The sequence below is a fragment of the Magallana gigas genome, chromosome 2 (genome assembly GCF_963853765.1).
Source record: "Magallana gigas chromosome 2, xbMagGiga1.1, whole genome shotgun sequence".
Classification (NCBI taxonomy): Eukaryota; Metazoa; Mollusca; class Bivalvia; order Ostreida; family Ostreidae; genus Magallana; species Magallana gigas.
Window position 1 is genome coordinate 28,171,620 of NC_088854.1, and position 15,374 is coordinate 28,186,993.

The 15,374-nt window shown below is 35.7% G+C and overlaps 2 protein-coding genes across 6 annotated transcripts in view; both read right to left on the minus strand.

Annotated features, from left to right (window-relative positions):
- Positions 1-101: 101 nt before the first annotated feature.
- LOC136271459 (uncharacterized) lies at positions 102-2,066 on the minus strand. The gene has a single exon (XM_066071521.1). It carries the CDS (start codon positions 2,064-2,066, stop codon positions 102-104), a length of 1,965 nt encoding a protein of 654 aa, XP_065927593.1.
- A 9,973-nt stretch (positions 2,067-12,039) lies between these two features.
- LOC105336574 (uncharacterized) overlaps positions 12,040-15,374 on the minus strand; it is a 231,635-nt gene continuing 228,300 nt past the window's right edge. For 4 of the 5 annotated variants that reach the window (XM_066075967.1, XM_066075969.1, XM_066075966.1 and 1 more), the window contains exon 25: positions 13,601-14,822. In XM_066075967.1, the coding sequence (XP_065932039.1) occupies positions 14,446-14,822 (377 nt within the window). In that variant the 3' untranslated portion in view covers positions 13,601-14,445. Of the gene's footprint in view, positions 13,348-13,600; positions 14,823-15,374 lie in introns of those variants that run through there. The other variant, XM_066075970.1, reaches the window with a different exon arrangement.

The window sequence follows — 15,374 nt, forward strand, 5'->3', positions numbered from 1 at the left end:
TAAGGGAAGTGGGGAGGGGGGGGGTGAGTGTTGGAGAGATCCAACTCATCTACTCATTCATTCCACCCTCCTTCTTCCACTTCCTGTCATTAAACTCTCACTCATTCTTTTGCACACCCTCCCCTCACATTCACTAATGTGTGAGCGGAGAGGGAGTGGAGTGTAAAAGTGGGGAGGAAGAGTGGAGTATGTGAATGGTAAGAGAGTGGGGAGAGAGTAGAGTGTGTGAGTGGGGAGAGTGAGGAGGGAGTGGCGTGTGTGAGTAGAGAGATAGTGGGGAGGGAGTGAAGTGTGTGAGTGGGGTGAGAGGGAGTGTGTAAGTGGGGAGGGAGTGGTGTGTGTGAGTGGGGAGGGAGTGTGTGAGTAGGGAGAGAGTGGGGAGGGAGTGGAGAGTGTAAAGGGAGTGGTATGTGTGAGGGGGGAGGGAGGGGAGTGTGTGAGTGGGGAGGGAGTGGCGTGTATGAGTGGTGAGAGAGTGGCGTGTGTGAGTAGGGAGGGAGTGGCGTGTGTGAGTAGGGAGAGAGTGGGGAGGGAGTGGCGCGTGTGAGTGGGGAGGGAGTGGCGTGTGTGAGTAGGGAGAGAGTGGGAAGGAAGGGGTGTGTGAGAGTGGGGAGGGAGTGGCGTGTGTGAGTAGGGAGAGAGTGGGGAGGGAGTGGCGCGTGTGAGTGGGGAGGAAGTGGCGTGTGTGAGTGGGGAGGGAGTGGTGTGTGTGAGTCGGGAGAGAGTGGCATGTATGAGTAGGGAGAGAGTGGGAAGGGAGGGGTGTGTGAGAGTGGGGAGGGAGTGGCGTGTGTGAGTGGGGAGAGAGTCGGGAGGGAGTGGATTGTGTGAGTATGGAGAGAGTGGGGAGGGAGTGGCGTGTGAGAGTGGGGAGGGAGTGGCGTGTGTGAGTAGGGAGAGAGTGGGGAGGGAGTGGAGTGTGAGTGGGGAGAGAGTCGGGAGGGAGTGGAGTGTGAGTGGGGAGGGAGTGGTGTGTGTGAGTGGAGAGGGAGTGGCGTGTGTGAGTAGGGAGAGAGTTGGGAGGGAGTGTGAGTGGGGAGAGAGTCGGGAGGGAGTGGAGTGTGAGTGGGGAGGGAGTGGAATGTGTGAGTGGGGAGAGAGTGGGGAGGGAGTGGAGTGTGGAGCGTGTGAGTGGGGAGAGAGGGAGTGTGTGAGTGGGAGTGGAGTGTGTAAGGGAATGGAGTGTGTGAGTGAGGGAGTGTGAGAGTGGGGAAGTAGTGGTTGTGTGAGTAGGGAGAGTGGGGAGGGAATTGAGGGTGTGAGTAGGGAGAGAGTTGGGAGGGAGTGGGCTGTAAGAGTCGGGAGGGAGTGGAGTGTGTGAGTGGGGAGAGAGTGGGGAAGGAGTGGCGTGTGTGAGTAGGGAGAAAGGGAGTGTGTGAGCGGGGAGGGAGTGGAGTGTGTGAGTGTGGAAGGAATGGAGCGTGTGAGTTGGGAGAGATTGGGGAAGGAGTTGCGTGTGTGAGTAGGGAGAGGGGGTGTGTGAGTGGGGAAAGAGTGGGGAGGGAATGGAGTGTGTGAGGGAGTGGAGTGTGTGTGGGGAGGGTGAGAGTGGGGAGGGAGTGGAGTGTGTTTGTTGAGCTAGAGTGTGGAGCGTGAGAGTGGGGAGGGAGTGCAGTGTATGGTTTGAGCGAGAGAGTGGGGCCTGAAAGTTGGGAAAGATTGGAGTTTAAAGAGAGTGAGTTGGGAGAGAGTGGAGCGTGAGAGTGGGGAGAGAGTGGTAAGTAAAAGAGGGGAGTGATGAAGTCTGTGAGTGGGGAGGGAGTGGAGTTTGTGAGTGGGGATTGCGTGTAAGAGTGGAGTATATGAGTGGAAAAAGAGGCAGTGTGTGACGAGGGAGAGAGTGGGGAGGGAGTGGAATGTGTTAGTGGAGCGTGAGAGTGGGGAGATAGTAGGGAGAAAGTGGGGATAGAGTGGAGTGTGAGAATGGTGAGAGAGTAGAGTTGGCAGTGATTGAGGAGAAAGTGGAATGATGGAGGAGGAGAGAGTGGAGCGTGAGTGTGGGGAGAGATGGAGCGTGTGGGTTGAGCGAGAGAGTGGAGCGTAAGAGTTGGGAGAGAATAGAGCATTAGCATGAGGAGAGAGTGGAGTGTGAAAGTGTGGAGTTTGTAAGTGGAGAGAGTTTGGAACGTGAGAGTTGAGTTGGGAGTGAGTGAGTGGGTAGAGAGTGGAGTATGAGATTGGGGATTGTGTGAGTTTGGAGAGAGTGTAGTGTGTGAGTTGGGAAAGAGAGAGTATGTGAGTTGAGAGAGATGAAGTGTGTGAGTGGTGAGGGAGTGTGAGTGGGGCGAGAGAGTGGAGCTTGAGAGTGGGGAGAGATTGGAGCATAAAAGTAGGGAGAGAGTGGAGCGTGAGAGTAGGGAGAAAGTGGTAAGTATGAGTAGGGGGTGGAGTGAGTGAGTGGGGAGAGAGTTAAGCGTGGGGATAAAAAAGTGTGGTAGGTGAAAGTTGGGAAAGAGTGGAGCTTAAAGGTGGGAGAGCGGGAGTATGTGAGTTTAGAGAGAGGGAGTGTATTAGTGGCGAGGGAGTGGTGAGGAAGTGTGTGAAGTGTGAGAGTGGGGATAGAGTGGAGCATAATAGTGGGGAGAGAGTAGAGCGTATGGGTTGAGCGAGAGAGTGGAGCGTGAGAGTGGGGAGAGAGTTAAGTTGGGAGTGAGAAAGTGGAGTGGGGAAAGAGATTCGAGCGTGAGAGTGGGATGAGAGTGGTGCGTAAAAGTCGGGAGAGAGTGGAGTGTGAGAGTCGGGAGCGAGTGGGTTGAGCGAGAGAGTAAAGCGTGAGAGTGGGGAGAGAGTGGAGTTAGGAGTGAGTGAGTGGAGAGAGAGAGTTGAGTGTGGGAAGAGAGTGTATTGTGAAAGTGTGGAGACAGTGGAGCGCGAGAGTTGAGTTGGGAGTGAGTGAGTGGGTAGAGAGTGGAGTATGAGATTGGGGATCATGTGTGTCAGCCTAATTTTGCCGTGGGAGGGGGATAAGGCCATATATAAAATTCTCTTTAATCTCATACATAATTTAGAAACACTAAATACATGATTGTATTGTTCATGATAAATTTAACAGTGGATTCCATGGCCCATGTGTTAGAGACACAAGAAAATGCCCAAACGTGGGTAAAAATGACCATAAAATAATATTATATTTATATATATTTGTATATTTAAATATTTTTTTACAAAATGTTCTCTTTGGGAGAATTACTGAATGCATAATCATTATGTTCACAGAAATTGTAAAATTCATGGCCTATTACAACGCATTTTGCTTTTTCTTAAAGTGTGCTTATTGTGTGACCAAGTCATTGCACTTTGAAAAAAACCCCTTTTATTTTCAAAGTGCGTTGATATCGTCGATATTACTGCACTTTGAAAATAAAATTGTCATACTGAGTATGTTTAGTCAAAATAATTGATATTTTCATATACAATAAAGAAGTTATGACGAACAAAACAAAATAGTTTAAAAACATCTACAACTAATTCTACAAAGTCTACAACTACGGGTCTATAATCCTACATAAAAGCTTGTGACATTGAGCTCTCCATAATGATTAGGACTTGGGCATTCAGACTTTGTAGGATTATAGATCTATTGTTGTAGATGTCTTAAAATTATTTTGTTTTGTTCGTTATAACTTCCGGTCGTTACCGGAAGCACTTTAAGTATTAATCCTTACATATGTCATCTATTTGATGTTAAATAAATAAAAAAAATCTACTTCCGGTGAGATATCTCAGATAGCCTTTTTTAAATAACTCTTTTACCCACAAGATATCAGAAAGTCAAGCGATCAATACACCAAACTAAGAAAGATGATAAACATTTGATGGAAAATGTTTTTAACCACTTTCAAAGTGTCAACCGTCACTTGCGGTCCTCACTGGAAGAGTTCAAACAAATCAAGCTGTTTGAAAGTTTAACTTTTTCTTTGACAATTTTAGTAAAATTGATAAACAATAAAGTACAGTTGTCTTATGTTCATGAAACTTACTTTTATTTTCACTGACAATTTCCGGTTGTCCACTTCCTGTCAAGACACAAAAAAAAATGACTCCACGAGACCTCAAAAACGGTGACGACTTAAACAATCAGATTTTGTTGAATAATAGTATGTATCTGCGTTTATCTTACTTTTATCGATTAGTCGTCACTTCCGGTCGTCACCGGAAGCACTGAAAACTATTTTTCCATTGATTACTTTTGTTCGTCCGTTTCCGGTCTCGAGATAAAAAACCTAGTTTCTACAGGATCTCAGATTTGGCAGAGAGTATCGATATTTCATTGTATCATATAAAACAAATATGTAAATTAGAAGGGCATGGTCACAATTTCGGGCAAAAATTATTTTCCGATTTTAATGTTTACAATGCTTCATTAATGCATTTTAAATAGGCAACTAAAATGAGTGTCATTTGCTGAGTTATAAGAGAATTACAGAGTTTACAATTCTTTGCTATGTAAACAAAGCTTTTGTTTACATTTTGAATGTTGAAGTGAAAATTGCAATTTTAGACCCCAAATGAATGTGTTAAAGGTTAGGAACTGTTTATTTATGCTTAAAATGAATAAAAAGATAGACAAATCAGCTTAAAAAGATTTTTTACTGGTATATTGAACCTATGTAAACAAAAACAGGGCAGGAGCCTTGTTTACATGACAAGGAATTGTGAGCTTTGTATCTTGTTTATAACTTAACAACTGACTCTCAAATTTTCATTTAATCATTAAAAATGCTTTCTTAAAGCATTATAAATAATAAAAACAGCAAAATAGAATTTGACCAAAATCGTGACTATGACCCTTTAAAGTTGATCATTGCTCCAAGCATCTACCTTACATATGGAATTAAAAACCTAAGGATCAGAATTTTAAGAGCTTCATTGGTCAAACAGAAAATGAAATTTGATGAATATTTTTCTTATGGGCATAAAGGAGGCAAACTACATATGTATGTGTTTGGTTAGATTGTTGTTAGGTATGTGACTTCTAACAAATACCTGTAGAGCTCTAGTGTGCAGCAATTTTAACCTTTATCATTATAAATTAAAGGTTAAGTTTTTCTTTTATTTAGGATATTGTTTACCCTGGGCTTGAGCTTTCAAATTTAGAGTCTTTTAAAGTTCAATGTCATAGTTAGAATTTGCTAAAAGACGATACATATCTATGAAATTAATTAAAATTGACATAATATTTGATATTTTATCACACAATGGAAAAAAGTTTAAACTAATGTATATAGGCTTGTTGAAACACGGAGGAATTCCGGTTACATTTTTCGGATTCTGTTTACCATTAACCAAATAAAAAACACGTTTGCCAGCACTATACTAATAAATATTAAATTTTCATTTTATTCAATAATATATTTGAAAATTCCTTTCCTTTGAGCAAGTGCCGCAGGTATGGGGAATGTCTTTTGTCATAATTATCGAGGTAAACACAAATTCTCACTTTTTAAATGTTAAACATTAAAATTTAGTGAATTGTTAAAATGAGAGGTGGGGTCAATCTCTACTTAAGTGTTAAAATTCGTAACTTTTTTGTGAAATGCTGTGTAATTAGAGCGTTTCCTTTTTATCATGTTCGGGAAAAATTTGAAAACTGTATTTTGTTTTGTTTCATAATTTCGTGTAAAGTATTGAAATCCTGCTTAATGTTACAAGCCATTCCTTCTCTTCTCCACAACATTTCTTTATTTTCCATTTATATTCGATATAACTCAAAAATGTTCTTACATCGAACTGTTATTTATGTATTTGTAAATACATGTAGTTTCATTTTGAAAAATAAATTCAGTAGAATTGCCATGAAACAATTACCCAGATTTTTACGAATTTAATTGCAATAACTTTATCATCATCAATATCATAATTATTTGATTGGGATACATTTTATTGCCTGGAATTTAATATTTTGAAGAGTACCGGTCTAATGCTTATTTCATAATCCTTCAACATCCAAGTAATCTTTCAGCGAGTCATGTTTTGGACAACTTTCCATTTTCATTATAAAATGCATGAAATGTATCAAACAATCATACTGAATCGGGCTGTATCGTACTCAAATGATCGTTAAAAATGTACTGAATTGTTTTACGGAAGCGTTAATTCATGAAATTATATTTCATGACCTATTAATCTTATTTAGAAGTCTTAAACAGTTAGACAAAGACGGTCGCCTATTTAGTTTATCAACTGTATGATTTTGCTGATTGAAGACCCGTTTACACCCGACCGGATGACGACGAGAGAGATAAAAAGTCGCACCAAAACAGGTCCTTTCGGGTCCTGTTACTGCTCAGAGCCGTGCTTGATTATCAGACGCCACAGCGTCTCCGTGCTGTCTACAGGATATCGAACATCTCTGTCAATAGCATTGGCCTCCATCTGCAAACAGCTTCCTTGTGTCATAATGATTTTAAGAACCCGTATAGTTCTACAGAAAATGTAGAAGAAAAGTTAACCGGCTACATGTAGTAGACTGTTATAAACGATAAATTTTAATTAAGCGAATTTCGACTAGGCAAATATTGTATGTTTGATACCAAACATTCCATAATGTATTCATCAGTTACGTTCATGTATATATCACTCGATAGGAAAAAAAGCGTTCCCTATTTGATGAAAAATAAATTAGAAAAGTGTGTTTGATTTGGAATGATAATAAATTTATGTGTTTTATTGTGTGTCGTATTTAATGGATGTAATTACAAAATATCTGTTACTTTAAATCGTGTTAACATGCGAAGATGGCTGCTCGTGGGAGTGATGATAAAATAAGTGAAAAGCTGTCAATGTGACAGCAAACCGGGTTTTCTTTTATGTGAACAGTATCCATAATCCAAGTCAACCTTGATTTGATAAACACTACCTACTGTATCCAGAGAAATGAGTACCCATATGCATTATTTTGCTGGTATTTTTTCATTAATTATCAGAAATCAATATCAATATTCTAGCAATATGCACACCTCTGATATATGTACAACTGATCCGCAAAAGAACAACTTCCTATCTTGAAAACTGTAGGAGGAGTTATCCGTACAATAAGGGCACCCTTATGGCAGCCTACCGCTCGCCCGCCCACCTGCAATTTTTACCATTTCAATAACCGCATTTTTTTTGTTGGAAAACTCAGTTAAAAATGAACCGCTGAGATACTTATAAGAATGATATCAGACAGCATTTATATTAGTAGCTGGTATTATACCAGAAGTCTGTATTTTATTTACTGTTTCTAGATATGCAATCAAACATACATGTACTGGGATACAGAAATATAGACATCAAAACGATACATTGCTTACAAATCTGAAAAGAGGACAAATTAAACATCTCACAGAAAACTTACGTTATTCTGAGAATATTACAATGTAATAATCTCCAAAGGGGATACAGAAATATGATTGAATGATTTAAAATGTTGGGTTATCTGTTTACTAACATGTATAAATGTATTTAACATGTATAAATGTATAACATGTATTTACATAAATCTGTATACTAACATGAGTTCCAATGAATGTAGTCAAACGGATATTTTTTTTTACAATAGATCTATAAAACCTTGTAATTTTCTAAGTAAAACAAATCATTCGATTTCCTCCGATGTATTTTATAATTTCTTTGACAAAAACACCATTAAATTCAAACCATTTAGCAATATAACGAATTAAAAAAACTTGTAAAAGTAATAAATTATTTCTTATTTCTCTCAGACATTAAATAAAAATATTGAAACATTAATTTTACGTTCCTTTGTATTATGAAAAAAAAAAGTTCCTTTTACTTGACCAGATAATGGATATATAACAAGATATCTGTGAGCCAATGCTCACTATTAATACCCCCGCTCTGATGTGAATGTGCAAAAATAAACAAAGTCGTCATTTAACAGGAAGTTGACGTCTGATTGGTACAAAAATAAATCTCACGATATGGCATGCCTAAACAAATAGTGTGTTAAAATTTCAAGCATTTGCAATAAATAGTTGCTGAGAAATCTTTGACGACAATTTGTTTGAAAAGTTATGTTAAAAATAAACACAGTCGTCATTCAAAAGGAAGTTGACGTCCGATTGGTACCAAAATATATCCAACGATATGGCATGCTGATACAAATAGTGTATTTAAATTTTAAGCATCTGCAATGAAAAGTTGCTGAGATAAATGCGACAGAAATTTTTGTTACGGATAGACAGACAGACACACAAAGAACAATATACCTCCTTCTCTTTCGGAGAGGTGGTATAATAAAGTTTCATGATTGTCTGTACAAAAAAGTATAATAGAATAAATAACTCTGAGTATATATTTTTTGTTTTGTTTCAAGTCATCAAGCGACTTCTGGAAAAAAATTCTTCTGCCGTGTATATATAAAAAAAATGATCATTGTCCCCAATAAAGCTGTATTTGTGTGAGGGTAATAGACGTCGTTCAATGAATGTATCATACATGCATGCTTAGACTAAGTATAATTAACATGTAGCATTCAAGGAAGGCGTCAATCCTGAACATTATAAAGCACCATGCCAAGAGACCAAAAAAAACTTAATTCTTCAAACACAACATCAGAAGCAGAAAGGTTAGTCTAAAGGAGACTTTTTATCGGGAAGATCAGCCAGTATGAAATACAAAGAAGATTATATAATTATCAGGTTAGAAGTGTCAAGTAGTAATTGCTAAATGTATTGTGTGGGCTGCCTTAGTCATCGATCTGGTTGTAATACTCGCTGAACGCATCCTTCGTTGTCCATTTAGTCTCTTTCAGACCCTGGTATGTGTGGTCTTCCCAAGAATGGTGTTCTCTGCTTTCGTAATCGCCTTCACTTCCTACTCTGTTTTTTAAGGTCTGGATCTGGGATTATGAATATTACTTATACCATATAAATATTTTTCCTCAAATTCACAGTATGATTTCCTAAATTATGTCTTTTATAAAAAAAACAAGTTGCTGTCCTTAAAGAGGTTCGATCCTCTGATTTTGGGTAGCCATTTTGGGTCACCTCTAGTCTTGAAATTCTGTGTCATATATGAATTCTACTTGTAAATTTCTTTTTTACAATGACAAACAAACTATATTGAATAAAAAAGAGAAGGAAAAATTCCATATTTAGAGAGCTTAGTAAGGGACTATATTTTGTGGCGGAAGGTTTTGAAGAAGAAAATGAACATTTTTCATAACTCGGTTGTTTTAGAGTACCGTAATTTTAGCTTTCTTATTTTCCGTGCAGACCAAATTTTCAGATAGTTTTTGCATTGGGATATCTTCGTGTTGTTTCAAAAAACATGTCTCAACAATATTTCAATATTTCTATCGACATATATTGGCATGTTTAAGTGATATTTCATAAAAGTAAAGAAAAAATCAACTCCAATTTCCCCATTAAATTAGCTTATTTCATGCCATATCTCAAAATTTACATCATAGACACATACTTTTGGTTTTATTTTCTGAATATTTAAGTTTCTTTTGACAAATCTGTCATAATTTGAGAAAAAGTTTGAGACTTTTTAATTATTTAATTGCATGTTGAACCGTTTATGAATAAAAATAGTATTTTTTCAGTGCAAAAAGGTCAAAATATCAATAAGGTGAAGAAATTGCAATCTTTTTCATTATGATAATTTTAATTTTATTAATTCTAAATAATGTAAATTTGTATTTGATACCATGGTTCATTTCGATAAAAAAAATATAGAGGGAAAAGCGATTTATGTGCAATTTGCACGTTCAGTGCAGAAAGGTCATATTAAATACACCGTAGCACAGAAAGGAGCATATAGACCCTAAAATTTTATTTTGAATTTTGGTTTAGATATGTGTGTAGATGATAAAAAAATACTTTAGAAAAAAACTTAGAGACTTTTGATCGCAGGATCCAACGTCCTTAAAAAAAGGACTACAATACGTGGACCATTTGCATGTGTTTCCAACGAAAACGTGAAAGCCTTAAAATTATCAGAGATTCCACAGAATCCAGCCCTCTGCTTTTAACCACTTGTACGTTGTATTGCGTATACATGCATGTATAGCCCTGACTTTTTATCTCAGAATTTAAAGGATTCATACTTCTAAAATAATTATGATTTATCTATGAATGAAGTTTGCATGTATGGTATCAGGCATTCGGTGAATTCTGCTATTTGTACACACATTACGATTCGCTTTACTTTATTAACTTTACAGTCACAGCTTTGTGTAAATTTAAAAAATTTCATATTTTGATGCATTTTTCTTGAGATTTAAACTTTTATAGTGACATAATTATTCAATCATACTTAAATAATTAATAAATTTAATCGGGAAGTTCTCTAGCCTCGCCTACTATAGATGTAAAGTTAAGTTACATGATTGTGTATTCGGAAAACAACAAAACATTGCAAATTATGCTATTTGATGCATGTTGTAGTTTCGGCATAACATTAACTTATTTCATAATACTGATAGTTCATATCACATGCCAATCATTTCTTTAAAAGGAATACCTTGTCTGTACCGTTTACCGACAACTTTACAATTACAGCGCCTTTGAACTTATATGTGTCATATGGCAGGGAATCCCGATCCCGATTCAGATAAACCTGTGCTAGCCTGGTTCCCTGAGCTACCCATGACGCACAGGAACCAGGCTAGATCATGCGCAGGCTGAATTTTCCCCATAGCATCCGGTTTAACCTCGCTTATATATTTTCTGCGTGGACCTCAGGGTCCACGCAAAAAGTATGGCACCGACGCGAGGTCTAATTTGTCCTGACAGTGTAATAAATACTTAAAACAATGACATTATAAAATCATTGAAATTAAACAATTACTATTTTAGTGGATGCCATTTTTAATAAATGCTTTAATCAAACCCAACAAATAATCGAAAAATGTGCGAACTAATGTGTGCATCATATCATATAATAACATTATATTATTTTTTGGAAATCATTTATCATAAATATACCTTAAAATTTTAGAAAATACCCACATGCATTTGTAGACAAGGATTCAGTAATCTTTTTAAAATCACATAGATGCCTTGACATGCATTGACCACGACAATCGGAAGAATTATCCCCGCGACAATCACTACGATTATGATTATAAGCATGTTCACTGGTTCAGTAGCACCATCAATTTGCGATGGGCTTTGAGTATACCTGTTAATGAAACCATTGCATAGGACTGAATAGTCATTGGTATAAAAACATCACCTAAGGCTTGTAATTTTGTAAACTCCTCCAAAGAAACCGGTATGCTGCCATTCATTATGAGAATTCTCTAGTAATGGGGAAGCGTGTGGCATCCATGATGAACCTTAATTGTAATTCAGGTCATTTCATGGCGGGGACATAAAAATATACTCTTTCTATATCTTTAATAAATTTCATCATTATGAGATAGGATTTTACTAATTGTATTTGAGGTAAAAAGTATGCAGAATTTTCTAAGATACAAGAATAATTAATTTCTAGTATCTTTATTTATCAAAGTATGTGATTTTAAAAATAAAATAAACTTTATTTTCAGTGAGACTTTCATTCGTATTCTACCAGTGGTTCAGAGAATCACGACGACTTCATTACAAGGAAAACAAAACTGCAATTTTATTTCTTAAACTTTTTAAACACAAAAACAACAGCACTATATACATTTTATATGCTATAGCAATAAATATTGTATCAGTTAAAAAAATATGATTTTGACACTAAAATGAGTATTAAGATAAAAAAGGAATATAATAACAAACAAGTCCGGAAAATAAAATAAAACCCTACTAACATTAGGATGTTTAGCTATAGTCTGGTCCAAGATATTTATGCCGCAGATTTATCCGATTTTTTTTTTTATAAAATACAAACTCCTAGTAAAAAGTGCAATTAAAATCGATGAATGTAAAAATTTCCAAAATATCTTCATTGACACATTATCATTTTTCAGTTAAAGAATTCGCAGGAACGAAAACCTATTTCTTACGAAGATTTATAATAATGAGGAACGCTTACATTTTTTCTCTGTTTGGAAGTCAGTCCAAATACCTCGCACAATTTTTCAACGTCATCATCCGGATACTTTCATCTCTTTTGCAATGGAAAAATTCCCGTAGACATTTTATTTATCATAGCCGTGTATTGAAACCTGACAAGCTAGAGGGGGCGTTTCAAATGGAAAATCTTGCAATTTTTTTTATACTATTGAATGAATATCGTTTGAACTCAAGAGATATTTATAAATATAGAGCATTTAAAGAAAATGTGCGGCATAAATATCTAGGGACAGTCTTAAGTAAACTTAAGTGTCAGTAAAATGTTTACGAAGTATACGTAATAATGATGTTATTCTCCACAAAATAAAAGAGAATTGATTGCTCATGAGTCTTATATTAATATTGATATTTAACTATATAATCTGCTTTCCATTTTTATTAATTTTATGACAAGAAAATTTACGGAAAGCAATTGTAATTACATGCAATAGCATAGATGTAGCATTTTAGATAGTAAAGCAATGCGAGAGCTACTAGTATATAAGAAGCCTTAATCCTTAAAAATAGTTTTTTTATACAAAGCATGTCATAAAAGCATTGTAATACTGAAATGTACAACACAATGCTAGCAATGTTTAAATAAAAAACTTGAGTATTACATCCAATCTTATGATAAAGATATCATAATAAACAAAGAAGAGGAAAACACCTAAATCCCCCCAAAAAAGTATTTTGAGATCAAAAAGCAGTACATTTAATAAATATAATACAAAAAATATTTTTCTGAAACTGCGTATGTTTTATTTTTTTTTTTTTTGGGGGGGGGGGATGTTTATTTAGTATTTTACCATATCTATCAAAATGTTTGAAATTTTTGAAAATCAGGTCTCACAAATAATCAGAAAATACATATTGGATAAGATTGTCTTTTGTATTAATAATTTTATGGAAAGGATTTTTGGCGGCAGAAAATTTGCTGAGTTTATGGCAGAACGTTTTATATCATTGACGATTTAATTGAGCATAAGTCCCACTGCTTGCGCTTTTTTCGCAAACGTGTAAGCTCGGTCGCACGTTTTAGATGATTAGGCTTAATGCCAAGGTCATGGTTAGCAAACAACATTCACGAATGTGATGATCAGTTTCAAAGTGAAAGGTTATGACTTAACTAACCCTTCTGACGCAATATACGAATTGTTAATGAAGCAACTCTTGGAGGGACCAACATTTGCATCACTGTAAACCTCAACAGCTTCTTTGATACGTTGACCATTATTTCGTTGCCCGTTTTTTCCTTTTATCCATATAAAGAGAGCAACGTTAGCTGCCGCTAGAGCACAAGTTCCTAATACTGCACCAGTTATGGCCAAAGGTGGAGTATTGTCTGTAACAAAACTGTAACAGTTTATCTGTCTATTAATTAAGTTTTTAAAAACTTATATTACTAATGTAGTTAGTGAAAATATAAACAGCACTTTATGAAAATATATATTTAGGGAATATAATATTATAATGTGGGAGCATAATGAATTGTGTAAAAGTTAAACAGATATATACAAGATACGTGAATTCTAAATACAAATTATGATCTAGGGTGTGATTGGTTCTTTTTTCCAAACAAAATAATAAAATGCAAGTACGAGACATGGTTTATTGAACTAAACAGCTACTTAGAATTACACGTATGCCATATTCACATAACATAATTGATAATTATACATTTTCTGTGTTTATTAAAAGATTACAAATTATGACGATTTAAAATGATTTTAATTGGATCCTCAATATGAACGAGCTTATAAGATTACAACTTGCATCAATTACAGGGGACTACAATTACAGCTAATGACTACAAACCCAGGGGGCTTATAACTACAAGCCAAGGGGGCTTATGACTACAAGCTCAGGAGTTAGTTGCAGTTAAATAAAGTAACTAAGCCGAGGTCATAAGTAACTAATTAATAATCTTCAAAAACTTAAGTGTAAAATTTAAAGACGATGAACAAATCTTACAAACAAAAGTGAGTGTGAAATATTAAATTTTTTAATAAAATTGGTTTAGCAGATACATGTACTACAGTGGAGCCATCTGCTTAAACACTGGTGTAATTCCAATTTTTAAAATTAAAGGCGTTAAAAGTTCTTTAAAAATCCAGGTATACCGTTTTTCGAGTCAACGCACACTTATATCGATCAATATGACCTCATTCTAAACATACATTATATACAATATATTCTATTCTTTATAGTGGTACTCACATATTAGTCAAATGATACATGCATACAAGTAAGATAAAACAATATCACCATGTGCTTTACAAAGCCGTTCACTGAGATTCGGATTTATTTTAATAAACATTAATATTTTACTACTGCAGACAGATATACTACATGTGACTATTTTAAATGAAATAAGTAAAACGTTACATACAATTAGACATGTCCATAATGCGCTAATGTACACATCAGTTCACAATCAATATTAACCCCAGTATTGATAAAACAAGGGTTTATGAGTCATCGGGTAATGATATGTATTATCATATTTTGCATTATGTAAATTTGGATTATGTGATCGGTTGTCCCGTGAAGGTTTTTTCCTCTTTTTCCTCTTTCTTATTAAGCAGAAAATCGCCATCACACATAAAGGTACGACTCCAAGACACACTAGTCCTGTTACTGCCACAACCTTTGCAGAGGTTGTAAAGGCATCGAAAAATCCTGTAGTGGTAGTTTCAGGGAAGGACGTGGTGGGTGGTAGCTCTGTTGATGATACTGTTACTTCCGGTTTCGTTGTCACGGATGTCGATGATGTAGTTGTTGTAGAATCTTGTGTGGTTTCATTTGATTCTATTGTTTCTAGACAGCAATTAATAGCATATAAACCTCTAACTGCATAATACGAAACACTATTCTAAATGCTAACAATATTTATCCCAATCATTGTTTTATTACTTTCCAAATTTAAAGTGATGACTACTAGGTACTAGGGAATCATGAAAGTGTATGATTTTAAGTCGCTACATGATACGTTAGTTTAAAACTGTCTACAGGATGGAAAAATAAAACTGATCATGAGTTAGTTATTAATAAGACATTTGTTTTAAATTTAAAACAGATAACGATGTTTACAAGGCGTTTGTTTTTATTACATAAATTTTGATTAAATTCTATTCCTTTTTTTTTTATTTCATGTAAATATTCCTTAGCTTAAAGAAACGAAATACGTACTAATTAAGTATCTGTAAATGATTTTATCTTATTCATATGTGTAGCAATTCCCTTCGAAACTACTTGTATTTTACAATGTGGGAACCCTTTATGCAAAAGTGTTTATAATTATAGTACAAAATTTTCTTATCTACGTGATATATCACGTAAAATGAACACATTCACCCTTGTTTTTACATG

Excerpts from the sequence above, each read along its gene's own strand:
- LOC136271459 (XM_066071521.1), bottom strand. The coding sequence starts at position 2,066 with ATGCTCTATTCTCTCCCAACTCTTACGCTCCACTCTCTCGCTCAACCC.